The sequence below is a fragment of the Prionailurus bengalensis genome, chromosome E2 (assembly GCF_016509475.1).
Source record: "Prionailurus bengalensis isolate Pbe53 chromosome E2, Fcat_Pben_1.1_paternal_pri, whole genome shotgun sequence".
NCBI classification, from domain to species: Eukaryota; Metazoa; Chordata; class Mammalia; order Carnivora; family Felidae; genus Prionailurus; species Prionailurus bengalensis.
In genome coordinates this window covers 54,847,348-54,871,487 of record NC_057352.1, presented here as the reverse complement: position 1 = coordinate 54,871,487, position 24,140 = coordinate 54,847,348, and the positions used below count along the sequence as shown (strand labels likewise).

General features: G+C 42.8%; 1 protein-coding gene across 1 annotated transcript in view; it reads left to right on the top strand.

Annotated features, from left to right (window-relative positions):
- Window positions 1-852: 852 nt before the first annotated feature.
- Window positions 853-24,140, top strand: part of CDYL2 (chromodomain Y like 2) — a 170,730-nt gene continuing 147,442 nt past the window's right edge. Inside the window, exon 1 of the mRNA XM_043599735.1 lies at window positions 853-1,267. Coding sequence (XP_043455670.1) covers window positions 1,244-1,267 — 24 coding nt within the window. The 5' untranslated portion in view covers window positions 853-1,243. The remainder of the gene's footprint in view (window positions 1,268-24,140) is intronic.

The following is a 24,140-nucleotide window of genomic DNA, read 5'->3' as shown; positions in this document are numbered from 1 at the left end:
TAGGAACAGACGACTTGATTAAGGAGTTTGGACTTCAGGGAGCTTCTTCAATACCTCGAGCTGGAGCCTGGCACATAGTAGGAACTCCTCTGTGTGGCACGACTGAATCCTCCTCACGTCTGTGAGGCCAGTTTCTCCTCTTGGATTCAAAGTCCCTTGAGGGCAGGGTCCCGGTTGAGCCTGTCTACGGACACCCGTGTAGTTGGGTAGCCTGGAAAATGTTTGCTGAGTAGTGGATGAGTGAATGAATGGGGGGAGGCGGCTGTTGAAGGAAGGCCACGCCTGGCTCTAAAGACTTTCCAGGGTTTATGGGGTGCTGTCTTGGCGCCTCTGTATGGGCCATGTCGTCCCTCCTCCCTGGGGCCTCCACGTCTTACAAACCAGACTGGAGGGAGGGGCTATGTAGCCGGGGAGGGGCTGCAGAGCCCCAGAGGGGCCAGGTCTCCCGGGGTGGCGCCCACTCCCTCCCTGGGTTGGGGGTGGTAGGTGGGGGGTGGGGTGGGGTAAGAGGTGAGGCCCCCGGTCGGCTGAGCCCAGCTGGGGCCCCTTCCCTGCGACCGGCCACCGCTGCTCTCTACCTGCCTCCCCGGCCGCCCCTTCGCGGCCCCGGGGCCGGGTGCGCCCGGCGGGCACCTGGCCGGTCACCCCCGGGGGGAGCCCCGCCGCCGCCTCCGGAGCCGGCCCGGGGCGGCGGGGCGGGCCCTGGCGCTCCCGGACTCCGGGACCGGTCCCCCGGGGCGCGGCCGGGCAGCCGCCCCCGCCCCCCCCTCCCCGGGGGCCGGGCCGGGCTCCCGGGGGGCGGGGACTCGCCCAGTGGCAGCAGCGTCCGGGCCGGCGGCGGGCGCGGGGCGGCTTCCTGCAGGCGGCGCCGGGGCGAGCCGTTGCCCGCTGCAGCCACCGCCGCCGGGTCGCCGGGTCGCGGGGGCCGCGGCGCTCGGGCCGCGTCGGTGCCTCCCGGGCGCGCTGCGCGGCCGTCGCTGCTGCCCGCGCTCGTGCCGCCGCCGCCGCCGCCGCCGCCGCCGCTGCCGGTTACGCCAGCCCCGCCGCCGCCCGCTCTGATTCTGCGCATAGGCAGCCCCCAAGCCTGTCATTCTGCAAAAACACAGTTTACTCAACACACCACACACACACTCACACACACACGCGCGCACACACACGCGCACACTGGCCCCCTCGCGCACAAGCACGGAGGGCGCGAGCGAGCAGACGCGCACACCCGGCGAGCCAAGTTCCGCAGCCTGGCATGGCTTCTGGGGACCTTTACGAGGTACGGGGACGCGGGGGCGCGGCCGGCCCCGGCCCGCGGGGCGGCGGGCGGCGGCGGGCGGCGGGCGGCGGGGACCGGGCCGGGGCCGGGGCCGGGCGCGAGCCGGAGTTGCCGAGCCCGCGGCGGCGGCGGCGGCGGCGGCGGCCGGAGGGCGGCGGGGGCCGGGCGCGCCTCCCGCCCGCCGCCCGCCCGCCCTCCCGCGGCGCCCGCGCCCGCTCCCTCTTTCTCTTTCTCTCGCACACACACTCTCTTACTCCATCTACTTTGCGGCCTTGGAGGGGAAGGAGGAAGCCGGGCGGAGCCGGGGCGGGGGAGGTAGCGGTCCCGGGGAGGTGTTTCTCGCCCGACGAGCCGCCTCGAGTGCAGAAAGTACAGGTAAAAGTCGGCGCCGGACGTGCCGGGAATGCCGGGGGCCGCGCGGCGGCCGGCGAGGGTGCGGGGCGGGGGGTGCGCGGCCCGGGCTGGGCCGGGGGCGCGGGAGAGGAGGGGGGCGGGCGTGGGAGCGGAGCCCGGCCCCGGCCAGGCGGGGTCCGGGGGGCTGGGGGGAGACCGCGTGGGGGTGGGGGCGGCCGGGTGGGGGTACGGGGGACACCCGCCAAACCGCTCCCCGGGGCCACCAGGCCGTCTCCCCCCTCCCCCCACCTGCTGCCCCCGCCACGGGCTGGGAAGCCCTCCAGGCCGGGGCGTGGGGGCGGTCCTTGCGGGTGTCGTGCACGCCGGGGGCGAGAGGGGGCGCTGCAGAGGGCCCTGTGTGGAAGGGAAGAGAACATGGAAGTCAGAGGTGGGTGGTAACATGTTGCTGGAGGACGTGGGATGTGAGCCGTGCTCTCGACACTCTGCGTCACCCTCAGTGGATACCTGTCTCCGGGTCCACCCAGGTCCACACAGGTAGTGGCCATCCTGGGAGACTTTGAAAGCGTCTCGAAAGTGGTCAAGGAAGACGTTAGTCTGGCATCCGTGAAACAACGGAGGAATAGCCGTGGCCTCCGGGAGCTGGGTTGTAGCTGGCCCTGGACACAGCTGTTCCAGCTTTTGGGTTCCCGACGAGTGGACAGAAGGAGAAATGAGCCCCACACCCCGGGGAGAATGCGTTCAAAACGGTGTTGGCCCCAACCAAGATGGGTGTCAGAATAAGGAAGTGAAGAGGCCAGACGTCTTCAACCAGAAGGCCTAGTGATCCTCCAAGAAACCAGCGTCACCGCTCAGCCTGGACCTATGCTACCCGCGCACGAATCTGTGAACCCTAGCCCTGCTTCTCGGGGCTCCTGACTAAATCGAGACGAGCACCCCAAAAGGGTGAAATTAACCTAGTGGGTAAGAAACTGCAGAAGTGATTCACCCACGAGAGACTGTAGGGGTGATTCACCTACCTTGAGCTTTTCCCCCTGGGCCCTCTGGGCGGCTGAAGCTTTTCAGATGGTAGATTTGCTGGCTGCAGTGGGAGAAGAATGGAGAACAGGCAGATTAGCTCTTGGCGTCCTGTGTGACCAGGGTCTTTGGAAGATTGTGGACTTGGTGAGGCCCAGTCATGGACCACCAGCCAGTGGGCTCAGATGGGACAGATGGGTGATATTGGAAGTCTTTGAAAGAACCTCTGCAAATTGACCTCTTCTTAGCCCTATTGCCTTCCTCATCCTTTTGCTGATAAGGAAGGTGAAGTTGGGTAGAAAACTGGTGTAGAACTTTGGCAGATCAAGGCCAATGCGTGGTGCAAGCCCTTTGGTCTGTTTCAAGATGGCGGAGCAATTTCTGAAACCAGAAGTTGAAGCACAGCAGAATGGGAGGTCTGATTGGACTTTCCTGAGTATCAGCAGCACTGTTAGGATATTGGTCAAGAGTCGATACTGTTCAGGGGCAAAACTCGACTCCTTAGGAGTATGGATTTTTCTGTCCACTGATACTGAGTCAACTTAGAGATACTCCCATTGCCTGAGTGCATCCTGAAGGTGTTAAGAGGATGTATGAGGAGCTGTCAGTATTTCTACATTTAAAGTTTGGAACTTATGAACCTTCTGGGGATAATTTCTTGTTTAATGTTCACTTGAAACTCTCCTCCTTAACACTGGTAATCATAGTTGGTTAAGGGGAATTTTCACACTGGCCTTAGAACTATGTTAGCACCTCAAGAGTTCTTACTGGAGAACAGGACAATAATAATCATTACCTCTGTGACAGTAGGTAATTGTACTAGATGTAAAATAGTTTTCCCATAGCTGATTATTGGCATCATCGTTACTAAAAGGGCTAAATTGCATTACAAGAGTATAACCAGTGTCAACATTTTCATAGTCTGTGTCTGTGTTATATAACCTATACTGAAGAATTTAATTTGTTGTCCAAATTTAGCTTGAAAAACAATTAAGTGCTGGGAGCTGTACATTTCTAGCATATATATTTCTAACTTTACATTGTTGTGTGTGTGAAAAATAGGATGTTGATTTGAGGACAGATCTTGGAATACCTAGTACGTTGATTGACCTTGAGAGAAAAAAAAGAAGAAAACTGATTTTACTCTCATTTATGGTATTACATTAATTGACTATTATATTCAAGTATATATAAAATGGCTTCTCGTAACCTCTAAGAAACCACATCTTGAGTGGGCTGAGAACTATTATATTTGTAATTGATGCACTGTACCTGTGTGTCTACTGACATTATCCTTGACCCTTTGTAGTGAAGATGTGGTTTGGATTGTAGAGATTCTTCATATTCTCTTTGGTGCTTCAGATAATTTAAAGAGTCAACCCTCTCCTCAGATAGAATTTTTTTTTTTTATGGAATAGGTACAGAAAATGAAAAAATGTATGTAATGGCACTCTTCATAATGAGGAAATACAGAGTCAAGCTCACTTTCCAAAATTTTGGACCTTGACAGATGGTTCCACTTTGTTTCCCCTGTAGAAGACTTCTCATCTCACCAGAAGGTGTGTTGTAGCCATCGCCTATAGAAAGGTGATCTTAAACATTGGTTGATCTTCTTAGAGTCAGGTATCTGGCTACAAAATGAAATGCTAATCCTGATGCTCAGGTCTACATTCTGCTAAATATGATGGTCATAAAGTGGCAGTCTGTGAACAGGTTTGGGCTATTTGTGTGTGTGTGTGTGTGTGTGTGTGTGTGTGTGTGTGTGTGTTTGCCTCCACAGTAGATAAGAAAAATGGATTTGAGTACCTTTAGATGGTACATGTGATCTCTAGTTTGTCATTGGCTCAATGCTCCCTGGTACCGCGTACCCATTCTGCTTCACTCGTATATTACTTACCTGCCTCCAGCAGGCATTAGAGTTTGCAACCCCAGAAATTTAGTTAATCTATTCGCTAAATGTTTGGGTATCAGGAAGACATAGGGAATTAGGAACCTGGTTCTCTTGTCTTGTCCCTCTCTGTGTCCCTAGCTTCTTGCACATTCAAATACTTGTTGACAGAGTCAGTGAACAGAAGACCGAATTAAGCGTGGATAAAGTACCTTGGCTGACCTTTCTTATCCTCATATTGAGTGTTACCTTCTGTTCTCTTTTCTTCCCCAGCTTGTGATCTCTCAGTGGTGGCAACACCATGTGTACGGGTAGCTCTTAGTTCTCCCTGAAAGGAAGTGTGGCTGAGTCTCTTTCCCGAGAGCCAGTCTGTTATTCATTAGAAGGATTGATCGCATCTAAGCTTCAACCATGTGGCTTTCCATGTGGCTGTTGGGTGGTGTTTTACACCCCCTCCCTTGTGATTAGCTGACAGTTGTGGAGGCGGTCTCTCTCTACTTCTTGGGCAAAATTGTTCAAAGAGAATGCTGTCTGTCTGTAGACAAAGTCAGTTGTGGCCAAGATGAACTTGACAGTGATAGTTCCTTTTGGGTTTGTCAACATTCAGTTTATGTATGCATCCCAAGGTTCTATCCTAAAAGCAGGAAATGTGCCCTATGTCTTGTTTTTGGGTGGGGGTGTTGATAGGCATGCATGCACCCATCCATATGTGATATATACGTGTGTGTGATTATGTGTATGTTTGTGTGTGTGTGAATACTGCATTTCATTCCAAATAAGATAAATAATAATAATAATAGGTTAATTTTAGTTTTGTTGAAAGAAATTTACTTCTGTTAAAAATCAACTCTGCAAAAGTGATGACCATGGGCATTTCTGCCCTCGTGTTCTGCAAAATCACACACTAAAAATATGGGAAGATATAGGCTTATTGGGAAAACAGGATTGAGGCAGACTGCTGAAAACTTATGGAACTTTGTAACCGGAAACAAAACCAGACGTGACTCTGATAAAAATACAGCTTGGTTAAATCTCCACCTGGCTGGTGTTTGCCCTCAACAGGTCAGTCTATCCTTCACAGCATTCAGACTGGGTTTGTACCTCTCTTCTCTCTGTAGGTCGCCGAGGGCATTTGCTTCTAAAAGACACCATTTTCATCAAAATTAAATCCTCCCCAGAGCATAGCCCTCGTCATTCATCTCTATTGGGAGAAATGTTTTCATAGCTTCTTCATCTGTAACTTCTAGCTTCGCCTGGCAGGTTAACGTAGTGGAAATCATAGTGGTTCTTAAAGCCACAGTCTGCTACCACTCATATTAAAGGAAGGCACTGGAATGCATTTCCAGCTTTGTTCTATGATCTTCATACATCATTCAGTCTTTCTTTTTCTCTGTGACAGGGCTTTCCTATGATTGCTTCAGAATATTAACAAGCTAGGAAAAAGAACACAAGAGTCAACACAACTTACTTGTTATACTGACATCGTTTCCCTATTTACCAATCATACCCGAGGCAATTCCTGTCAAATGCGTAGTAGCAGAATAGATGATCAGTGATACAACTTCTCGAATCTCTGTACCAGTGTTAGAAGGGACAGATCTCTGCAAAGAAAATTTATCGGTTCAGTTGAATCGATTCACCTGGTGAATATTGAATGGAAGTATGATTCTCCCATCTTTTGAAAGTTATTTTAAATTGTCGTCTGTGGGCAGATACCAGCTTATTTTCAGGTAGACTTTTATGTCAAGTCATTCTTCATTGCATAAGATCATTTCTTCAGGGGATTAAACTGTCCTTGAAAGGAGTTTAGATAGCTCCTTGCTACGGAATGGTTCAGGCATGGTAGTTTTCAAAGATCTGACATATTAGAGACACACATTTAGAGTCCAAAGTTATAGGTCTTTCCTCATCTCTTGGATGGTGAAGACAGGTATAGATGTGGCTGAATTCATAGCACAATCTTTCATATGTTCTTTTTACATTCATAGAACACAAAATATATGGCATGCACTAGGGAAATGGTGAGATTGTGTTCTCCAGAAGTCTGTGGTCTCGTGGAGATATAGTTAAGAAAATGGGCAGTTTACAGGGCAATGGGGAAAGCGTTAATACGGGGGAAGATGGGGTTCTGTGGGAGCACAGAAGGCTTATTAAAAGATGTGGTGGCTACGGAGGAGTAGAAGTTAGGAAATGAATGGTACCCATCCCTCATCCCTTCAAATTGAGGGAAAGGCAGGAGTTGAGGGATAACTCTTTGGTTTTCATTTTGGTCTCTTAGGTGGATAGTGGAACCAGTCATGGAGATAGAGAGCCTGGGAAGAAGCATTAATTGAAAGTAGTGAATCTGTGGAAAGGACAGTGAGTTGAGAGTGTTTGTGGAACATCCATGTATAGATGTCCACTGCCATGGTCATGTGAGCCTAAAGCTCAGAAGGGGCACCTGTTATGGGGGTTTGGGAATCATTAGTGTATAGATCATAATTAGAGCCAAAAGACAACGTGTAAACCTGAGGAGGGCCCAGTGATGGAATATTGGAGAAAATGGACATTTAAAGGATAGAAGAAGAGAGAGAAGTGACACCAAATTTACAAGGACTAGCAAGAGAGGTAGGAGGCTTTGCTGTTGCAGAAGGCATTAGGAAATTGCATTTCAAGATAAAAGGTCTACAGTGGCCTTTGGAGTTAACAACCAGGAAGTCATTGGTACCTTAGGGTGCATCTATTCCATAGAGTGTGTTGGTGGTGGGTGAGGGAGGACCCGATTGCAGTATGATGGTGAGCAAGGGGATGTGGGAATGTGGATGCAGGGACATCTTCTGCGGGCAATACTTTTAAGAATCTTGGGCATGATAATGTAGATAGAATGAATGTGATATCCGGGGGTGATGTTAGAGCCTGGATCAGCCATCTCCATTCCCCTGGTTCTGTACAAGGCTCTGCTACTTTGGATGATTTGGATGACAGTTGTCATGTAGACAGTGGGTATTGGACTTACATTTGTAAAAGAAGGGATTTTCCATAAACCCTACAAAGCCCTCTCCTGCTGACCTACGACAGTTGGGTCTGACATCTTCAGTAATTTAGCTGGAGAAAAGAGTAGAACACCTATAATGTAGTCATACAGAACCTTTCTAAAGGGGTTGGTCAACAAAAAGATCTCGCTAAGTTGAGTACAAGGAGGTAAGTAAATTTTTCATTAAGGATTTTTCATACCAGCATTTTTCCGAGAGGAGAGGTATGGTGGACAGATCACTATGGTGTTATTGGTAAATGGACATGATGGAGTTTTACGTGTTAACTTAGCTGGCTCCAGTCCCTAGTCATTCTGTCAAACGCTAATGTAGGTCTTGATGGGAGGCTATTTTGTAGATGTGATTAAAGTCCACAATCATTTGCATTTAAGGGAGATTATTCTGGATAATCTGGGTGGGCCTGATTCAGTCAACTGAAAGGCCTTTAGAACTGGGGCTTACTCGAAGAAGAAATTCCACCTGTGGATAACCGCTTCAGCTGGGAGGAGTTTCAGCTTGCCCTTCCTAATGACCTGCCCTATGGACTTTGGACTTGCCTAGCCAGCCCCCTACCCCCCCCCCCCCAACCACATAAGCCAGTTCCTTGCAATAAATCTTTTAAGGTGTATATCCTAGTGGTTCTGCTTCCTTGACTGAATCCTGATTGGTACAGTCAGGTTTCTGGTGCACACGCTACCATTTGATAACAGTGTGCTGTTAGCGGCGTCCCCTAGGCCTTGGTGGCCTCTACCGTACGATGGGATCTCTTCTGTGTTTGAAGTCTCTCCGTCTGATTGAGTCTGCCACCTCTTCGAATAAACCTCACTTATTAGGGGGTGTCGTCATCTCGTCTTGTCTGCATGTGTGAAGGGCTTCAGGAGCCCTGCCAGGCCTTGGCATTCTGGCACAGGGCACTCATTCTTGAGCGTGGTGGGCACGCACGGCCATGCCAGGAATTCCCCAACCAAGGGGCCCCCACCCTATTCTCACTTTCTTCGTCAGGGAATTTTCCTCTCTGGTTTTCATTTCCTTGTCTTCTAGTCCAGTGTTTTAAAAATGGCATCGTCGTGGGCCTTACTAACAAGCCATGGAGCTTCTACAAGTTCTGGATTTGAATTTTCTTTAAAAATAGTCATTTTCTAAATAGTCCATCGATCAAACATTTATTATATGTCTACTGTGTGCCTAGAACAATGCCAGGTGCTGGAACTGCAGCCACAAATGTCTTTTAAACTGTCGTTCAGAATGTGATAGCTAAAGGCCTAACTAACACCCACATATGGTTATACACCACGCTTTTAACACATTGGGCTGTTCAGTACATTAAAAGGAACAGCCAGGTCAACTCTTTTCTTTGGTGAGGAGACCTCAGAATATAGCTTTTCCTGCCATCTCTGGGCATATATTTGAACTTCTGGTAAATGCACTGCTTTAGCAACATTTTAGGTCTGCAGCATTCTTAAAAATTCAGACCTGTTTATATCTCCTCACATAAAATGATACAGGCAAATATGCTTTTACAACACAACGCACCCACTCAATGAAATACCACTCAAGGTTCAGATGGTGGTGGTTGGTGAATATTCTGGACATGGTGTCATAATCAGTGTGTGATAATAACTATCTCTTTGTATTGTACCAAAGGTGATACTGGGGTTTATTGAGAGTACCAGGCCACTTTGCCCTGACTTTTTAATTTGAGAGAAGGAATGCGGGTTGTTGTTACATGTTAGATGGTCAACCACAAAATACATTTCCTCTGTTTCTTCTTTCAGACTTTAGGGTCACTTAGAATGCAGAATACCCTCAGCTTGTAAGACAAGATCATGAAAACAAAGCAAACCTAACCTGACACTACTCACAACCATTTTTTATAGCAAATCAAAGATTGCTTTCTTATTTACAAGCAGACCAAATGCAGAAATAAATTGTTGAGGCTGTAATAGGAAGACAGCTGATGTTCTTGGGCCTCATTGAAAAAATTCGTTATTAATCAAAATAGGCTGGCTTTATTGCTCTCATGAGTTATAAGAAAGTAGCATCACTTAAACTTACAAAAGGCTTCTACACTAAAAAATTATTGCACGTATCTGATTTTATGTTGTTAGGTTTCCTAGAACCATTTTGATTGGGAAAAGGGGTCCATAGCTCAGCTCCAGGGTTTTCTGCGAGGCTCTAAGCTCTCTGAGGGCAGGACCATGTCTGTATTAGTTGTGATGGCATTCCCAGCTCTTGGCACTTTACTGGGTACATGGAAGCTTTTCAATAAATATTTGTTGAATGAATGATTGAAAATGTTTGAAGCTGATGTGCTTACGCCACCTTGGCCTTCTCTTGAGTGAGCTTCCTTTATTGCTTCCCCTATGGTTTTACTCTCTCCCTTTACTAAGATGATGCCTTCAGATTGTCCTTGATGTTCAAGATTCCATTTTGCCCTCCACCAGGTCTTGTATAGATTAGGTAACAAAAGTCCCTTAAAGCCAGTTGGAACATTCAAGGCATTGTCCTTCTTGATAACTGAGTGGAGAGTGGCCATCCTCTGAATCCGGCCTGTGACAGAGCCCCTCTCACACGGGCACACACAAAACTGTGGTTTGTAGCTGCCCCTACTGTTTGCATCTCTCTGCCTGTTGGCTCTGCTCTAGCCTCAGTGGCTTGGCCCCTAGTTTGATATACACCATGCATTTTAGGGGGGTCACCTGGAACCAGACTCAGAAATGGAGAATTACAGGCAGAGGGTTTACTGAAGAAGGCTCTCATGAGATACACTCGTAAGGAAGTGAGGAAGGCAAGATGGGAGAGGTGGAGAAGCTGACTTCCAGTCAAGTTACAGTTGAGATCTCACCTGGTCCCACCAAAGGCTCTGCACCTGTGATAGCCCTTCAGAAATGACCTAAACTGAGGGCAGGGAACGGGGCCCTTGTATCCCTGTACCATGTAGACACTGCTGGTAGGCTGTCCCATGGTGAGTGGGGAGGGGTGGGGGTGTATTCTTGGGCAGAGGGCAGTTCCCTTTGAGGGACACAGCTGTGAACCTTCTGCAGCAGAGATCTTGCTACACGCGGAGGGGATGGGCATGTAGACCCTGAAAAGAAGACCTGGGTGTAATATCACATGATCTACTACACTATCAATTCTTGCCATTCATTGATTGGTGAGTCTGTCGCCAATCCGTCTGTCCAATATGCATCTGTCTCCCTGCTTCTATTTTATGTTTTTGGTGCCTCCCTTGAAGACATGATTTGTCATTTGCCTGCTTCTTGGGAAGCCCAGGTCTTGAGTACTGACAGACCAGCCATGTGTTAAGATCATGCCTGTGGTTTGTTTCCCCACACAGCATGTAGCACAGGGTTGCGAGCAGGGAAGTATTTCAGATGCCGTCATTTCTGTTGGGTCTCCATCCCTTATTCTTGAACTGTTTTCCTTGACTGATTCTCCCACTCCTGAGGTGCCTCTGTGTCCCCATCTTCTGCTGTCTGTTTCTTAAAGTTTGGAGATTCTTAGAGTTTTGACCTTGAGTTCTTCTGCTGATTATGATGCAGTGGCTGTGTGGATGATTTCCAAGTCTCTGACACTTGCCTGGATTTTTTTCCCCCTCAACTCCAGGGCTATCCATCTAACTCCACTTGGACTCTTTTCACTCAAAATATCCGAAGTTGAACTTATGATCTTCCTGTGTAAATCTTGCTTCTCTTTCTGGGTTCCTAGCCTCAGTAGTACCTCTATCCATTGGTCTCTCAGCTAGAAATATGGCCTCCTTTATTTTGCCCAGGCACCACGTATATTCTCTTGGATCAGCATCCTGCCTGTTTCCTGAATCTGTCCTTTTCCCCTGCATATTCTCTCTCCCCACTTGAATTCAGAAGACAACTCCCACGACTTAGATCACTCCAGAACCTCTTAGCTGATATCTCTGCATATGGTCCAGTGTTTCCCCAAATGCTTATAAGGATCTTTCTCTAAAATACCAATGTTCTCATGTCTCCTGATGAAATACTATTAAGTGATGTATTAGCTCTTTGTGATGTGACCGCTTCTCACTTCCTGCTGGTTCTCCGCTTATAGCTGTAGTCTCTTCAGAGGTCTGCTCTTGGTTTCTGAAACACTCCACATGCTCTCTTTACTCATACCTTTCTGAATGGCTGGGGCGCTCTCTGTTACCAACCCTGCCACCTTTTTGCTTGCTTAAATCCTGTTCGTCCTTTATGTCTCAATTTGGATGTTGCTCTTGGCAGACCTTCCCTGGCTCATCAGGGGTTTTCTTTGGGCTCCTGTAGCACCCCATTCTTATCTCAGTAGAGCATTCACTTCAATATGTTGTAATTTATTATCTTATTTTCTGAGTCTCCTACCAGGTTTTAAGTGTTTTGGGGGCAGGGATTCTCTCTGTCTTGTTCATTCTTTAGCACCCAGCCCATGCAGGATGCAGAAGGCAATCTGGGTAATGAAAGAATGAATGTATACAGGTCTTTCATTTACATAGACGTTGAAACTGATCTTGACAACCTGTTTTGTATGGAGTTTGAAGGACTGTCAGTCTTTCAGTTTTCCTCGGGGCATCTAACATTCAAATCTGTGTTCTATATCTTTTATTGATCAGTTGATCAGTGGACATTGGTTTCTTATAGGCAGAACTCACGGACAGTGTTTGGCTTTGTAATATCAGTAAAGCTAATGCAGTCTTACAGTCAAAGGACTGCCGAGTCTTGGGTTTGGGTCGCAGTTAAGTCATTTGCTTAGTCTTTCACCAACATCTCCAAGAAAGGATCGAAAGCGAGGGCCTCTTTTACTCTACTGAAGGAGACAAAAAGCTTGAAATGCTAGAACTGGCTATTTTCTTCACTAAATTCTGAGTGCATCATACATGAGCTAGACGATACCTTGCCGGACTCTTCCCGAGAGTTGCTTGAAAATCGTGACATCGTTATTGCTTTCTCGTGCAAGACTTACTAAAGGAGGACAGTGAGGCTCAGCACAGCCTTGAGTCGTGTTTAATCCTCTTGGTGATGAAGAATGGGATCAGGACCCGCCTCACCGACTCATACCACAGGCCTTGACATTATGGGAAACATTTGATGTCTAAACTTTTCCTGGAAATCCAAACTTATTTGTGAACTATTGGAAGTCCGACTGAGTAAGGAAATCCAAACCTCCTGTCAGGACAAAAGGTGAATGGGTAAGATTTTAGTGTCTTATTGTTTACATTGCTGTATTGGCTGGTCTGCGTTGCTCCCTGAAACCACATTCACTTTGAAGAATGTGGTACACATGGCGACTGGTGAAACCGACTTTGGTGAGGGTCTTATAGTTAATAGAAGGATAAAGGGAACCACAGAGAGGTTGGGATGCAGACACATATGGACCTTCTTCAAGTGATAGACCTAATTTTCTCTCTGAATTGGTGTGTATTTTGGTACTAGGCAGAAAGTCATAGCTTGTTTTCTTACCTTGATCATCACACATGGAAGAGATTGCAAAGTCTTTGATATCTTGAGGCATTTCTGTTTTACTACCCTGGCCCTCCCACTCTTGTGTGGCCATGTCTATGGTGTTATGATATTTCAGGGAAGCTGGTGCAAATCCCGGTTGCTTTTGACGTAATGAAACAGTATGGTCTTTTGAAGAAATCTAATCTCTGGTCCTGGCTGATGCATGAAGAGGTTAGTGAAGTGCAATTTCCTATGATTCTCTTTCAAGATAATATTTTGTTTTAATTTTAAAGTTCTAAAAAATGTTTATTCATTTATGTTGAGAGACAGAGAGAGACAGAGAGTAGGGGAGGGACAGAGAGAGAGGAGAGAGAGAATTCCAAGCAGGTTCACTGTCAGTGCAGAGCCTGATGTAGGGTTCAAACTCATGAACTGCAGATCATGACCTGAGCTGAAATCAAGAGCCGGGCACTCAACCAACATAGCCACCCAGGCGCCCCTAAGATGATCTTAATGGTTAAAAACAGTAACAATAGCATTCAGTGAGTGTTTACTATACATCATACACTGTCTAAATTCTTCACATTATCTCATTTAGTACTTCTTCTGGGATGGGCACTAATTTTTTTTTAATCCCCATTAATGATTCAGAAACAGACTCACACCTACCAGATGGTAGAACCAAGATTTAAACTAGGTCATCTGAAGGGTGCCTGGGTGGCTCAGTTGGTTAAGCGTCCAATTTCAGCTCAGGTCATGAAGTTGCAGTTCAGGGGTTTGAGCCCTGCATGGGGCTCTGTGCTGATGTCTCAGAGCCTGGAGCCTACTCCGGATTCTGTTGTCTCCCTCTCGCTCTGCTCCTCCCTGCTCACGCTCTGTCTTTCTCTCTAAAAAATAAATAAACATTAAGAAATTATAAAAAGATAAAATAAACTGTTCATCCGAGGTACCACCACTTAGCTCTTGTTAAATTATAAAATGCCCCCGGTTTCCCTTCCAACTTCCCTCCTTTTCTTACTAGGTGGTACTGTAGCTGTTGCATTGTCTGTACCTGTGCTTTGCGGAGGATCATAGGCACGGGTAGGTGAGTGTTGCACTGAGAACAAGAATATTCTTGCTTGTGTAGTTCCACGCTGGTGTTGATACCCCTGCCATACTTAAATATAGACCTATCAACTGACCTTTAAAAAACCCCTTTTAGGATTTTTGCCAAGAATTCACAGAAAGCTCTCTAGTTAGCAGTTTGTACAACAGGAAAATCAGGGTATGTGTTTCTGTTCTACGTGCAATTCTTATTTTCCAGGAATAAAAAATACTGCCGGTCATCCTTCTACAACTTTCTTTTTTTTTTTTTTTATGAAATTTATTGACAAATTGGTTTCCATACAACACCCAGTGCTCATCCCAAAAGGTGCCCTCCTCAATACCCATCACCCACCCTCCCCTCCCTCCCACCCCCCATCAACCCTCAGTTCGTTCTCAGTTTTTAAGAGTCTCTTATGCTTTGGCTCTCTCCCACTCTAACCTCTTTTTTTTTTCCCTTCCCCTCCCCCATGGGTTTCTGTTAAGTTTCTCAGGATCTACATGAGAGTGAAACCATATGGTATCTGTCTTTCTCTGTATGGCTTATTTCACTTAGCATCACACTCTCCAGTTCCATCCACGTTGCCACAAAGGGCCATATTTCATTCTTTCTCATTGCCACGTAGTATTCCATTGTGTATATAAACCACAATTTCTTTATCCATTCATCAGTTGATGGACATTTAGGCTCTTTCCATCATTTGGCTATTGTTGAGAGTGCTGCTATGAACATTGGGGTCCAAGTGGCCCTATGCATCAGTACTCCTGTATCCCTTGGATAAATTCCTAGCAGTGCTATTGCTGGGTCATAGGGTAGGTCTATTTTTAATTTTCTGAGGAACCTCCACACTGCTTTCCAGAGCGGCTGCACCAATTTGCATTCCCACCAACAGTGCAAGAGGGTTCCCGTTTCTCCACATCCTCTCCAGCATCTATAGTCTCCTGATTTGTTCATTTTGGCCACTCTGACTGGCGTGAGGTGATACCTGAGTGTGGTTTTGATTTGTATTTCCCTGATAAGGAGCGACGCTGAACATCTTTTCATGTGCCTGTTGGCCATCCGGATGGCTTCTTTAGAGAAGTGTCTATTCATGTTTTCTGCCCATTTCTTCACTGGGTTATTTGTTTTTCGGGTGTGGAGTTTGGTGAGCTCTTGATAGATTTTGGATACTAGCCCTTTGTCCGATATGTCATTTGCGAATATCTTTTCCCATTCCGTTGGTTGCCTTTTAGTTTTGTTGGTTGTTTCCTTTGCTGTGCAGAAGCTTTTTATCTTCATAAGGTCCCAGGAATTCACTTTTGCTTTTAATTCCCTTGCCTTTGGGGATGTGTCGAGTAAGAGATTGCTACGGCTGAGGTCAGAGAGGTCTTTTCCTGCTTTCTCCTCTAAGGTTTTGATGGTTTCCTGTCTCACATTTAGGTCCTTTATCCATTTTGAGTTTATTTTTGTGAATGGTGTGAGAAAGTGGTCTAGTTTCAACCTTCTGCATGTTGCTGTCCAGTTCTCCCAGCACCATTTGTTAAAGAGGCTGTCTTTTTTCCATTGGATGTTCTTTCCTGCTTTGTCAAAGATGAGTTGGCCATACATTTGTGGGTCTAGTTCTGGGGTTTCTATTCTATTCCATTGGTCTATGTGTCTGTTTTTGTGCCATACAACTTTCTTTAGAAGATTTTCAGGTCTTTCGGGCACCTGGGTGGCTCAGTTGGTTAAGTGTCCAACTTCAGCTCAGGTCACGATCTCACTGTTGATGAGTTCAAGCCGTGCATCGGGCTCTGTGCTGACAGCTCAGAGCCTGGAGCCTGCTTGGGATTGTGTGTCTCCCTCTCTCTGTGCCCCTCTCCCACTCATGCTCTCTTTCTCTCAAAAATAAATAAACGTTAAAAAATATTAAAAAAAATTTTCAGGTCCTCAGGCTAATAGTTTTGGGGCTAGAGGTTTGAAATCAGCTACAGTAATAGGTGCTCCTGTGTCTTCTCAACTATCTTAGTTTCTTCTCTCCATTATTTGTTCCCTAATATATTAAAAAATCAGGTTATAAAGCACATACATACTCACAGAAAATTTTTAAAAAAGAAAAAGCAGAAAAAATAGCTCATGATTCTTTAATTTAGCAGTCCACTTTTAACATAGATGTATATCCTAATCCTTGTCTACTTACATAAAGAATATCCAAGTATATGTATGATAAAACTAAATATGAAATTATGGCCATACTATACAAAACATTGTACAACTCTTTTATTTTATTTTATTTTTAAGTTTATTTATTTATTTTGAGAGAGAAAGAGAGCATGAGGGGGGATGGCAGAGAGAGAGAGAGGGAGAGAGAGAATCCCAAGCAGGCTCCCCACGGGCAGTGCAGAGCCCGACATGGGGGCTTGAACTCACGAACTGTGAGATCATGACCTGAGTCAAAATCAAGAATTGGATGTTTAACCGACTGAGCCACCCAGGCACCCCTGTGCAGCTCTTTTAAACAATATAAGTATTTCCTTTATTTAATCGTATCCTATAACATCATTTCAACATGCTGTCCCATATAATTCATCGCCTTGTACTCTCTTAGATTCCATATTTAGCTTGTTTTTAAATTTTCACTATTTTAAGTCATATATAACTAAGCTGTCTTTAGACATCTTTGTATATGTTGCTGGTACTTCCTTATGATAAATTTGTTTATGGGGAAGTTCAGTGAGTACACCCTTGATGAAAACTTTTGCTAATACTGCCGATTGCTCTCCAGAAGGGATATGCTTGCCACACAGTAAGGGTATTACCAGCCTTGACTGGCATGTTTATTTTACTTGGCTCTTAGCATTACTGGTATTGTTCTTAAAAACTGTAATTTATGAGGTGTTTTTCATTTCTTATTGATATATAAAGATTTAAAAAAACTTAATTTAAGGGCGCCTGGGTGGCGCAGTCGGTTAAGCGTCCGACTTCAGCCAGGTCACAATCTCGCGGTCTGTGAGTTCGAGCCCCGCGTCAGGCTCTGGGCTGATGGCTCAGAGCCTGGAGCCTGTTTCCGATTCTGTGTCTCCCTCTCTCTCTGCCCCTCCCCCATTCATGCTCTGTCTCTCTCTGTCCCAAAAATAAATAAACATTATTTATTTATTTTTGAAAAAAATAATTACCAAATTTATGCATCAGGCTCTGTTTTGTTCTAATTTATTTTGAAAAAAAAAAATTAAAAAAAAAAACTTAATTTAATCATTGTCTATAACATTCATTAACAAAAAAGATATTTTTTTCTTTCTGGTTAGTTGTTAATTTCTTTCTGGTTAGTTGTGATTTTTTTTTTTTTTAATAAGGAGCGTGACTTAAACATTTATACTAGATTAGATATATGTCTATTTAAGATTCTTTCTTTTTCACTTTCTAAATTTCCTCCTTCCTTATTTGCTTCCTTCTTTCCTTCCTTGAGGTAGAGAGAAAGTTCTCCTTGTGCGAAAGCCTATACCGTTGATCTTAAGCCTCTTCTGTTTCTTTTATGGAATAATTTTTGTACACTTAATATAACCGTAATTTATTTTGCTGGATGGTGTGAAGTAGGGATATGCTTAGTGCTGTGGTTAATCTGTTGTTTCAACACCACTACTTATTAAACGATTCATTGTTCTCCCTCTGATTTGAAATGCTAGGTTTATCTTTGATGAAATTTTTGCATATAGTAAGTAATATGAATGTGTTTTTGAGTATTCTCTGTCGTATGGTTTTAATTGTTGGGGTTTTAGGAAACATTTTATTGTTTGGTAATTTGAGTCTACTTTCATAATTCTTATCTCAAAATACTGTGATTATTTCGGTTGATAAAGTTCCCAAATAAGATCCAGATGAGATTCTTCCTTTAATTGCACTAGATTTACAGATCACTTTGGGGAAAGTTGACATCTTTGAGATCTTGAGTATTCCCATTCAGGAATCTATTTCTCCTCGTTCACTTAAACTCTTTTCTATGTGTGTTAGCAAATCTTTCTAGTCTTCTTGATACAGATCCTCGGTTTATTATTAGGTAGTTTAAATTGTTGTTGCTTTTGTAAATAGAGTTTATTATTGTTTATATATTAGAAGAGTGATTTTTTTGTATTTGTTTTTAATTATTCACTTTCTGAATTCTTATCAGTCTAATGTGTTTCAGTCAGGTCTTTCTGGCATTCTGGACACATAATCCTCAAATAATCTTACTGTTCTTTCTATTAGTTATACATTTCCTGTGTTTTTCTACTCTTAGTTTTATTAGCCAGAATTTTCAGAAAGCGCTATAGAATAGTGTGATAGCCAGCATTTGTATCTTATTTCTTTCTTCTGATTTAATAAAACTACCCTTTGTTTCACCATTAATTAAGACAGTGGCTGTTGATAAAAGGTAGATAGGATGTTTCCCATTAATTAAAGTTTCTGTACCTCATTTACTGTTTTCTTTTTAACAAGGAATGGGTATTATACTTTATTAGGTATTTTTTTCATACGTACTAAGGTTATCATGGAATCGTTCTCCTTATCATAAACTTGCTGTAATTTAGTAACTGTAATTTCCCAAGGCGAAGTTTCCACATTTTGAACGAAACATACTTGGTGCCAATGCATTTTTAAATTTTAATATTTTGCAAAGTTCGGCCAGCTGCTATGTGTGTTTAGGATTGCAGTATTGATATTCAGAAATGTGGTTGGTCTTTGGTTTCTTTGTGTGTGTGTACCAATTTACTCAGATTTTAATGTCAGGATGATGCTGGTTTCATGAAAGTAATTGATTAACCTTTTATTTTTTCCTCTGTTTTTGGAAATAGTTTATACAACATGTCAATTAAGCTTTCTCTTGAATATTTTTTTGAAAGAAATAAGTTGATTATGATATTTTCTGTGTCTGGAATATTTTTTGGAGACAAAGTTTTTTAAAAATGTTTATTTATTTTTGAGAGAAAGAGAGAGAGAAAGAGAGAGAACATGCACACATTTGTGGGGTAGGGGCAGAGAGAGAGAGAGAGAGAGCGAATCCTAAGCAGGCCCTGCACTGTCAGCACAGAGCCTGATGCAGGACTCGAACCCACGAATGGTGAGTTCATGACCTGAGCCCAAATCAAGAGCCAGCCAGATGCTTAACTGACCAAGCCACCCAAGCGCTCCTGGAGACCATTTTTGGTAGCATTTTCCATTGTTGATTTTTTTTTTTCAGGTGTCCTCTTCTTGAGTAAATTTTTGGTAATTTATATTTAGTAAGAATACCATTCATATGTCTCTATTTTAACATTTATTTGAAGAGGTGTAAATAGTTTTATATTTTCAAGATCTCTTTCATATATAGTATTTGGTAATGCTTTTCTCTTCCTAAGGCTGTAACTTCATGATTTTCTTCTTTTTTCCTGTTTTTTGGATTGTCATCAGTTTGATTCTTCTGTTGATTTTTTCCCTATAAAATCAACCTTTAATTAAGCTTTATTTTCCCATTTCACTGTTTCTGCTTTACATGAATCATTGCGATTGTTATCATTCATTCCTTTATCTGTTTACCTGTTCTGCTTTTATTTCTGAACTATACTACACAAACAAAACTGTATATAATGTATGTGTAAAATTTAATAATAGTAATAATTACGAGTGTACTAAGCACATACTTTAAAAAATAGGATATATTTTCACCCCTTCTTCTGCCCCTTTCTCCGTGTATATCCATCCCTCTCTCTGAGAGGCAACTGTTCTTCTGAATTTCTGGTTATTTCCTTTACTTTCCCTACAGCTTTGCAACATAATTTTGGATCCCTAAAATTTACATTGCTTCATTTTTCCTGGGTCTGGACCTTATAGAATTGGATTCAAATTGTGTGAATTCTTGTGCATCTTGTTTTTTGCTCAGTGTTATGCTTTTGAGATTTATCCTTGTTCATGCGGTTCATTTTTTTATTGGAGTATAATGTTTCTCTGTAAGAATTTATGAATATATGTATTTACATATACACAAAAATCTAGTAAGATACAGTATATGGTATTATATAATATACAGATATAAGGTATGCAAATGTGTGGAATTCCTTGACCTGTTTTATTATGGTTGGACGTTTGGCCTATTTCAGTTTCTTGTTTTATTTTCATGCTTTGCTGTTACAAACAGTATTGCTATGAGTAATTTTTGTCGCTTTCTCTTGGCACATCCACAGCAGAGATTATCCGTTGTAAATACTTTGATGCTGGATTCCTGGGTTCTAAGTGTACTCAACTGTTCAACTTTTCTAGATTATACCAAATTCATCAAATTATTTCCAAGATATTTATGTGTTCTGTAGGCCTCATTTATTCCTAATTTTCTAGCTACTTGAGTTCAATACTTAACTTCTTTTCACATTTGATATTTGAAAATAAGAAACAAAAATATTTACAGCTATGAATTTTTTCCAGAGTATGGTTTTGACTACAGAAGTTTTATCATGTAGTCTTCTCTAATTGATATTTTTTCTAAATACAATACATTTTCAGTTGCTATTTGCTCTTTTACGCAAGCGTTATTTAGAAGAGTGTTTTAAATTTTCCGTATAATAAAATTAATATTATTTTTTTGATTCTCCTTTTGTTGTTCTTAGCTTCAAGTTTTTATGCATTAATTGGAGATTAAGACAGACATTTCACTCCTTTTTGCAGGGTTACTAAATTTTTTGTGACTTAATATGTGATCAATATTTTATTCATATTTGAAAAATGTATAGTTTTGGGAGCACAACATTTAATATCTATATTATACAAATTAACATGTATTGATAATTAAGATATGTACCTGGTAAATGAAGCTATTTAATTATAGCAAGTAAATTGTTTAGATCCTTATTGACTTTGTCAGGAGACACAGCTTGAAGTCTCAAGGTCTCCTTGTAGATGCATTTATTGGGTAGGTTTCCATGACAGTGCATATGGGTAACATTTATTGTGAATACTAATATGTCTGAAAGTATTTATGGTATCATATTTTATATTTTCTGTTTATCATGCTTCTTTGTCTTCCTTTTCTTGGGATTATTTTATGACATTTCTTTTTCTTTTAGTATTCTGGTAGTTATGTGTATTACTTATTCAAAGTCTTTTTTTTTTTAATGTTTATTTATTTTTGGGAGAGACAGAGTGTGAGTCGGGGAGGGGCAAAGGGAGAGGGAGACACAGAATCCTAAGCAGGCTCCAGGCTCCCAGCTGTCAGCGCAGAGCCGGGCATGGGGGTCGACTCCACAAACCATGAGATCATGACCTGAGCCGAAGTCAAGACACTTAACTAACTGAGCCACCCAGCCGCCCTGATTATCTTTAAATTCTTAACAAACTTAAAACAAAATGTTTATTTATTTTTGAGAGAGATTGAGCAGGGGAGGGGCAGAGAGAGAGGGGGACCGAGGATCTGCAGTGGGCTTTGCACTGACAACAGTGAGCCTGATGCGGGGCTCAAACTCACCAACCATGAGATCATGACCTGAGCCGAAGTTGGACACTTAACTGACTAAGCCACCCAGGTGCCCCTATAGTCTTAAAAACCATATTTGGAACTAGTTTTTCTAGTAGCGTCTAGAGGCAAACAAGTGTTACACTCTCATTCTTGAGCAAGATAAGCGACTCAGTCACTGTTTTCTCTCTGTCCAGCCTCTCTCCTGTCTTTTAAATATTTTAATTTTAATTTTATATTCAGATTTTTGTTATTATTGTGTTTTTATACTGTACTTACTTAGGCATTGCATCCTTAACATTTCCTTAAGTAAAGTCGGTAAATTATCAACAACGACTCAGATTTGAATAGAAATTTACTTATCTCCTTACTTCTTACATTCTTTTATATTCCATAATTTTCTTTTTTCTTGGACTCGTGTTTCATGATATTGGAGTGTTTTTCTCAGATTGCTCTTTCCGATGGGAAAAATGCATGGAAAAAATCTTCTGATCCCTTGAACATGTTATAATTTTCTAACTTAGACAAGTCTTTCTTTCTATTTTACTAAATCTTCCTCTTTTGATCACTTGATATAATTTACAACAAATTACTGACCGTCTATATTTTAGAATAAGTTCTACTTGGTGGTGATGTTTGTTTGTTTAATATGCGATCAGTTCCTCCATTTATTCTTCCTGTCGTGGCCTCTGCCTGTATCTTACTAACCTTACCTTTCTTTTTGTACTTTGTCCCTTCTGACCTTCCTATTGACCTTTATTGTATCATGTTTCATCCTATGAACTATTCAAAATACTCTCCCATCTTTGCCTCGAGTGCTCTCCTTTTGCTACACGTGTTAATTTATGTCCATTTTTTGCCTGTTATTTCAGATGTCTCTTTCTGTAGGAATTCTTCCTTAGTATCTGAGACCAGAAGAGGTTTCCCTGTCTTGTTCCAGTATCATCCCTTTATTTTTTTTTCCGTAGGGCTTATTTTGATTTGGAATTTATTTGCATGACTTTTGGTTCATGTCTGTCTCCTCTGAAGTTCGTGAGGGAAAGAGCTTTGTCTCCCTATTCCATAATCCTGGCCCCTAGTCCAGTGAGTGATACATAGGAACGTGCAGTGAGTGTCTGTTGAGTTAATTCTGCTTTGGCTTGGTCTCTTTGGATTTCTTTTTGTTTTAATGTTTTTGTTCTATTTTATCCATTTATTTTAGCGTGTGCTTATTAATTGCCAAAATTACAAATATGCACCGTAACGTATTATAAAGTGAATGCCTGTCTCCTTCTCATCGGGTCTTCACATTGTAGAAATGCTGTCAGTCCCTGAAGCCCCCTGTGCTTGACGTGTGCTTTGGCCATTCCTTTACCTCTTTAAGCAGGATAGTGATTTTCCCTTTTTCGTTCCTGAGGCTGCTTACATTTATCCCTTTTCTCCTTTTTTTCCCCTGAATATTCTTGTCAGTGGTTCAATTTTTTTTTTTTTAACATTTTGGGTGACTCTTAGCTTTGTGGATTTTTCTGTTGTATGTTTTCTATTCCATTTATTTCTCCTTTTATCTTTATTATTTTCTCCTTTCTCCTTTTTCTGTTTTCTTTTTTGTTACAAAAATTCTTTGCTTTAATTAATTTATTTATTTCAGTCTTTTAAAGTTTATTTATTTATTTTGAAAGAGAGAGCGAGCGGGGGGTGGGGGGCAGAGAGAGATGGAGAGAGAGAATCTCAAGCAGGCTCCATGCTGTCAGCACAGAGCCCAATGCAGGGCTTGAACTCACAAACCATGAGACCATGACCTGAGTAGAAACCAAGAGTCAAATGCTTAACCAACTGAGCCACCTAGGTGCCCCTGTTAAAAAGTTCTTAATGTGGTTGTTAGTTCATTAAATTTCAACCTGCCTTTCCCCCTAAGTATATCCATTAAAATTATACCTTTTTATTTAAGCACTGCTTTAGCCATATCTTGAGTTCAAAACATTTTATGGTTTTCCTTTCGATTTAGAAGTGTATTTCTTAATTTCCAAACCTGATGGTTTTCTAGTCATTTTATTGAGCTTTAGATTAACTGTGTTGTTAGAGAAAATACTCTGATAGTGACACTTTATTTTTATTTTTTTCTTATTAAGCTTTTAGTTTTAATTCCAGTGTAGGTAATATACAATGTTATATTAGTTTCATGCTAGTGAAATTAGTTTCAATACAGTGATTCAGCACTTCCATACGTTACCTGTACTCATCACGACAAGCGCATTCCTTAACCCCATCTCCTGTTTCACCCATTCCCTCACCCTCCTCCCCTCTGGTAACCATCAGTTTGCTCTCTATAGTTAAGAGTCTGTTTCTTGGTTTGCCTCTCTCTTTTTTTCCTTTGGTCATTTGTTTTGTTTCTAAAATTCCACATATGAGTGAAATCGTATAGTATTTGTTTTCCTCTTATTCCACTTAGCATTATACTTTCTAGCTCCATCCATGTCACTGAAAATGGCAAGGTTTCATTGTTTTTCTTATGGATGAATACTGTTCCGTTGTATGTATATACCACATCTTGTTTATCCATTCATCTGTTGATGGGTGCTTGTGCTGCTTCTCTGTCATGGCTATTGTAAACAATGCTCCAATAAAAATAGGGGTGCATATATTCTTTTCAATTAGTATTTTCATATTCTTTGGGTAAATACCCAATAGTAGATTGCTGGA